We start from the raw sequence: 6,693 nt of genomic DNA on the forward strand, positions 1-6,693 counted from the left end.
TATGTTATTTTTTTAAAGTAAAAATACTCGTTCCATTGGGAAATCATCTCATTTATCTACTCAAGTTAAGGGTAAATGCACATAATTTAAGACATGTTGACTTATTTCTAGATTGTTTTTTGCAATACAGTGCTGACGACAAACAGACAGAGCTATAATAAAACCAAAAGGTGTTTTCACCAAGTGTTACTTTAATGCTGCATGCACTGAGAATGCATTGTAATGAAACTTGCCAGTACAGATTCTTAACCATCCCAGTAATGGCATTTAACCCTGTTGTAGTTTACACTTTTATAAGTGCAGAATTTTATGCTTTGTTTTTTTGTTTAGGTCACATTTATCAGCATTACAAAAACACACTGCTGCTTTTAAAAAACCTAATAATGGAATTTCAACAAAGGACCAACCTAAAGAGAAACAAATGCAGGCTTGCTTTCTGGTTTGTTTTTCTTTGGTTTAACAGAAAAACAGATGAAGTTTGTTTTTGTTACCACAGCTGACGGTTAGAGGAACCCACCTTCAACATAACGTGGACCGAGGTACTGTCTGTGTTTCTCCAGAGCCTTGGTCACATCCTCTTCGTGCTCCATCTCGATGAAGGCGCGTCCGGACGGCCTTCCCAGCCTGTCCAAAGTCAGGTGGATCCCCTTCTCTCCGTCACGGATTCTACAATCTGCAGCACAGTTCATTTCTGTCACTCCACCTTTTATAACCTCAGCATAAATTGTCAGGACTAAATATTTTTACAGATTTCTTCTGTTCCAAGGTCTTGTGATGATCAACCGGACGTAATCTCACACAAATTTAACCTAAGTTAATAGAAAATATGATCACGGTAATCGCGGTCCGGTTCCTTATTATACTCCATGACCTCTGCTTTAGAAAATATTTGAGTTTCAACACCTGTTTAAGCTCAGATCAAAGCACCTATATCAAGTATGAGTTTGGGGTTCGTATTAGAACTCTTTTAAACATCCATTCTAGCATTTTATGGCCATTTAGGTGGACATGCTAGTGCCTTCTTAATCAGAATGTAAGTCTGTATTAGCTGATGTCTAACAATGTTTACAGGGTTTTTCAGGAAGACATCCAAGTTCCAAAGCAGCCCCAACCATCACACTAACACCACCCTGTCTGTGTGTCAGTATTAAGTTCTGATTCTGAAAAGCTTTATTAGCTTAAAACCGAATCTAATGACGCAAAAATCTTCCAAAGAAGTTTGACTTCTGTCACATCAGTCTAAAACAAAACATCCTTCTAAAAAAGTCTTTATGGTCACCTTTTTTCTTTCCAAACAGATCTGAGACGAGCCTTTATGCTCTTATTGATCAGCAGTGGTTCTGACCTTAGAACTCTCCCGCAGAAGCATTTTCCACCCTGTTTCTTGTTATTCTATGGTAAAATCTGACCTTAATTAGAAAAATTGAGGCCTGAAGCACAATATATCTTATTCTGTCCTCTTTGTTGGCCTCTTAAATGAGTTAATTTTGTAATATAGAGTGATTTTGGTCAGTCAGTTGAACTGAGCTGTTTCTCTTTGAAATCTAGCCTTCTTCATGTTGTCAAACAGGTTCTTTTACTTTTGTCTTATCTTATATTTCTGGTATAAATAGCCGCTGGCAGTTACTAACGCAGAAAACAAAAGGAAAAGAATGTTAAAAGCTCAATAAAATGGTGTGATTACTTTTTCACACTGACTTGGGTTGTTTAGAAAGATTCTTTGCCTTTTAACATGAAAAAAAGAATCATGTGAAATCAGTATTTTGTATTTAACTAATTGCAGCATAAATATGCCACATTTTTTCAAGACTAACTGGTTCATGCTTTAGATGTATTTAATTTATAACATAACATGAGAAACAAAGGCTAAAGATTAAAGAGACTGCTACAAGCATCGTTAGAACAGAAAATGAGCTGATCACAGCAATATTTACCCAAAAAATCCTCATCTCATCCTCATCTAAACTGTGCAGCACTTTTCTTAATGCAGGATGTGCAAACTTTCCCCAAGCTGTCGGGCCCTGGGTCCTAACGTAGCTGCTCACCTGAGAAGAACTGCAGGAGGTCCTGCACGGTGCAGGACCAGGGAAAGCCCTTCACCTGCACGATGTACACCTCCTTGGTTGGTGACTGGGAATCGGCCTGATAGTCTGGCAGAGGAGGGTATTCCTCTTCGCATGGTGACCCTGCCTAGAAGACAAAAAGTTGATTTTTCAGGCTCCAAAGAAACCTAGGTAGTATTACTGAAGGTAAGATAATCAAGCAATTTTTATAGAAATAAAACTTGAAACCATGCATCTTTGAAGCCTTTCAGTTAGAAATACTAATCTAAATTTAAGAATTAAATTGTCATAAAAATAAGTCAAAAGCAGTGGAGTTAAGTTAGTTACCTTAAGAACTATTTGATCCAAGGGGATAAACAAGTTTTATAAAGATATTTAAATGGCTTTATGCAGCGAGTAGTGGGGTAGAAGTCAGGTAATTAACAGGCTACCACAGTAAATCATAAATCATCTATATTTTAGCTTTGAAAGGTGGGAGCAGACAGATCAGGGCTCAGATATGACAAAATGGGATCAGTTTCTGCAGCAGATAATTTAGTCTTTTAGAAATCTTGATTCGGTTTCTTATTCTTGAACTCACAAACATTTCCCTTTATGGTCAGCTTTCCAGCAGAGGGTTTTTTTTTCTCCCTAAAACCTGACTATTTTTCCTAACGTCATTCACTGAGGGAAAGTGCCCCCAGAGCATGATGCTGCCACTGCCGTGTTTCACTGCATGAGCAGAATGATTTGGAACACTGGCAGAAGACGATGTTTAGTTTATATATCAGACAGTAACACATTCTCACACCCATATTATTTTAGCCACGATAAAACAAATAAACACAAGCTATTGTTGTGAAATTATTAAGGGTTTTTATATTCCTAGTCTGACTTATATCTTTGTGCAATGAGAACATTTTGATCCTTTCTAGGCTCTTTGAAAACGATGGTTTTAGTTGACATGCAAATTAGAAAAATTGTGTCAGGACAGCTGAACTTTACTTTAAGTTTGTGTGATTTTGATCATTAAAATGGAATCAAGCCCGAAAAAGAAAGGTCCCTGGGATAAGCTATGCTGCTGTGGCAAAATAATATTTTAAAAGGGGGAAATGTACAGGGGCGGAGCTAGATGGGGGGCCTTGGCCACCCTTAGCCAATCATTGGCCACCCCTACCATTTTTTCCCCTCTAATACAGACGGTGGCAGCAGTAATACTCTGAAGTGGAATATTCAAAACATTTTAATTTTTCATATATTAATTTTTTTAACCTATATTCATAATTACTTGACAACAAAATCACTGTGGTTAATTATACACATCAATTTACTAACATTAAAGATGATAGGTAGATAATTCATGCTCTTTTCAGAACTAGATTTTGTGTTTTATGGGGTTAAGAGAGAATGTGTCTTTGCAAGTCATCTAGGAGTCTTCAGTGAAATCATAAATAACTATTTTAATAAAAACGTATTAAATGATACATTTATTTAGATATTAGTAGATGCACGTATCAATTTTATGCAGAATGACTATTGATACAAGTAAGTAAGTAGTGAAAATGGAAAAGATGTTAGCCCCAGAACTCAACCCTGAAAGAACTGTAACTATTATACCTTTTATTTAGAAAGCACGGATGTTTAAATATATGTGTCTATTTGTTAGCAAAAGCTGTAGGAAAGTATAGTTTGTCTTATCTTAGGCTTGACCCTCAGGTTCTGGCGCCTAACCGCTTTCGGCCACCACTGTTAATTGCTTGGCCACCCTTATAGAAATTTTCTGGCTACGCCTCTGAAAATGGAAGCTGTGTGAATAAACTGGTGGAGCTGCAATCCTGGGTCTAACCTTGGTGCAGAACCGGTGATGAACGCTTGTCCAGGCGGGTTGGAGCGGACAGAGAGTCCGCAGACAGACTGCGGGTCTCCCAGAGGTCCAGGCTCGCTGCTGAATGGAGCTCCAGCTGAACTCAGGCACCACGCTGCTTCTGCTTTTCAACTGTCTGAGTGCGACACACCGCTGCAGCAGAGACAGCAGAGGTCTGCAGTTAGAGGACATTCTGCTTTTTAAGACGTAGCTCAAAAGATCTTAGTCTAAAGCAAAACTCCAGTCTGTCCTTAATCAGTTGGATAAGTTCGGCTAGCTGATAGCTTTACGTGACTGTTAGCCGAAAGTCACGTGGGTCACTGACTGTCAAGGACGCATACACGCCGTTAATCCAAGTACATCCCATATCTATGGTACATCCCCTCTGATGGTTAAACAGGTGAACCTGCGATCTGCTTCCGGTTTAGTTTTCAAAATAAAGCTCCACCGAACCCCGTGATAAGACATTTTAATGCGAATATATTATAATATACGAACTTTTTTAGTCATGTTCAGGAAATAATAACTTAAATTCAATTAATTTTATTTCAGGATTTAAATTCATAAATAGCTGGCAGGTGGACTTTGTTTTGCCCTGAAATGAACACTTTTTTTTAAGAATGCAAAGATAAGTGAAAACAGAAAGAAAATAATGAAAAACAGATAGATAGATAGATAGATAGATAGATAGATAGATAGATAGATAGATAGATAGATAGATAGATAGATAGATAGATAGATAGATAGATAGGAGAACACAAGCAATTGCAGATATTTGTTCTGAAAAAAGAAAAAATATATATACAGTGGTCTCAAAAGTACACAGATTTGTTACTTAAGCCTGTATTTGTTTCTCTTTGTCTCTTTGTTTCTCTTTAGGTTGGTAATTTGTCGGAATGCCATTATTGGGTCATGTTTTTGTAATGCTAATAAATGTGACCTAAACAGAAAACAAAGCAAAACCACATACACACATACATTTATTCTATCCATCTTCACTTTTATTTTCTTTGTGAGTACAAAAAACCTCATTGAACCTAACTGTACTACATAAAATATATGTTTAGTAGGTATATGAGTAAAAATGCTCTCCTATGCTAAAATCACCACAAAAAAAAATCCATAAGAATTTTACTTTAATCTTAGGTTAAAGGAAATGCTGTGACAAAAGTCTAACTTTACAGCTCATATCTTCTACAGCTTTGTGTTTGTTTTCATTTTCTGTTTTTTTTTTATAATATCCCCATCTAGCGGTTTGGAGGTGTAAAAAAAAAAAAAAAGACAAACAGGGTCAAATGACTGTTTTCTTCTTTTAATGATAAACCCATATAAGTAACTTTATCAGTATAGCTTCTTTTATTTCTATTTTTAACAAACAGCAATATAATACAGAAATGTTTTCTTACTATAATATGCCTCAATTTAAACCACCGTGAATCCCTTTCAGCTGCTTTTGGTGTCTGTACAGTGGCATTCAGTGGAGTACATTTGACGCCAGCAGCATTTAGAGCACTGATGTGATTAAAAAAAGAAACAGCTCTCTGTTGTTGTTTTTTTTTTTTTAAGTGGCCCATTTAGCAGCAATTGATTCAACCCGAAGAGCTAATCTGCACAGTGTTTCCTTCCTGTTGTTAAGGTACTGTCACAGAATCTGGTGACATTTCAGCATTAACAGCTGATATGAAATGTATAAACACCAGTAGGGAAATGTCAGATTTTAGTCATAGAAGTAAAACATGATATGTTGTTTTAGAATTTGCTTCATCATATCCTGTTAAAAAAATGAAATAAAATGAAAACATGACTGAAAAAAACATGATGGAAAAATAATCACCGATTCAATCCACAGATTTAGGTCAGGGATCATAGCAGGCCACATCAGAATAGACCAAGGTTTTCCTCTTAGCCACTCTTGGGTGTTTCTCATTATGTTTTGGGTCATTGTTCTGTTACAAGACCAATGACCTGCTACTGAGACCAAGCTTTCAGAAACTAAGTACACATTTCTCTCTAAAATCACTTGAGATTTCATTGAAACCTGCAGAGATTCAAGACACCTTTTGCAGATGAAGCAAAGCAGGCGCAGAACATTCCCCTCCATATTTCACACCAGAGTCAGTGTTCTTTTCTTCTGCTTCATTTTTTCACCTATGATTATAGAGCTAATGTGCTTTGGCAAAAGAAAAGTTCAATTTTTTTCTCATCTGTCTATAGGAACATTTCCCAAAAGCTTTGTGGCTTGTCAGCATATAGTTTGACAAATTCCTGTCTGTTTTGTTTTTTTTCTAATTTATTTTTAATAATGCTGTCCGCTAAGGTTAAAAAAAATGACAGATGGCGCAATCTGACACTGATGTTCCTTGAGCTTGATGTACACCTTTAATCCCTATAAAAGTTTTTCTGGGTTCCTTTGTTACCATTCATTTTATGCATCTTTTTGATTTGCCCTCCATCTTCCTCCTGCTGCCACATCCAGGGACGTAAGCTACAGTCGCCTGGATCTAAAACTTCTGAATGATATGTGTAACGGTATTTTCACACCGAACGAGAGTTTCGCAGCTGTGGCAAAGGATTCCAATGTTATCTCTATGTAGAGTGCAGATCTGGAGCAAAGCAAAGCAGAGCGAATCAAATGTGGCTAATTTAGGGAGGCTACCTTTACCTAAAACCTCTCAGGAGGATTTATTGTTTTTAAGCATGGTCAAAATGCAATGTCCGACTTTGATGTTATCTTTTTCATAGAGCTTTTAATTATTACTTTTGTCCGATTCAAGTTATTTTTCTGAC

The 6,693-nt window shown here is 36.8% G+C and overlaps 1 protein-coding gene across 1 annotated transcript in view; it reads right to left on the reverse strand.

Annotated features, from left to right (window-relative positions):
* Positions 1-4,249, reverse strand: part of LOC107104841 (G-rich sequence factor 1-like) — a 10,937-nt gene extending 6,688 nt beyond the window's left edge. The window contains exons 1-3 of the mRNA XM_015404960.1: positions 3,889-4,249; positions 2,046-2,190; positions 518-673 (exon numbers count right to left, since the gene is read on the reverse strand). Coding sequence (XP_015260446.1) covers positions 518-673; positions 2,046-2,190; positions 3,889-4,098 — 511 coding nt within the window. The 5' untranslated portion in view covers positions 4,099-4,249. The remainder of the gene's footprint in view (positions 1-517; positions 674-2,045; positions 2,191-3,888) is intronic.
* Between the last annotated feature and the right edge of the window lie 2,444 nt (positions 4,250-6,693).

This window comes from Cyprinodon variegatus, unplaced genomic scaffold, assembly GCF_000732505.1.
Source record: "Cyprinodon variegatus isolate N-32 unplaced genomic scaffold, C_variegatus-1.0 Scaffold1914, whole genome shotgun sequence".
NCBI classification, from domain to species: domain Eukaryota; kingdom Metazoa; phylum Chordata; class Actinopteri; order Cyprinodontiformes; family Cyprinodontidae; genus Cyprinodon; species Cyprinodon variegatus.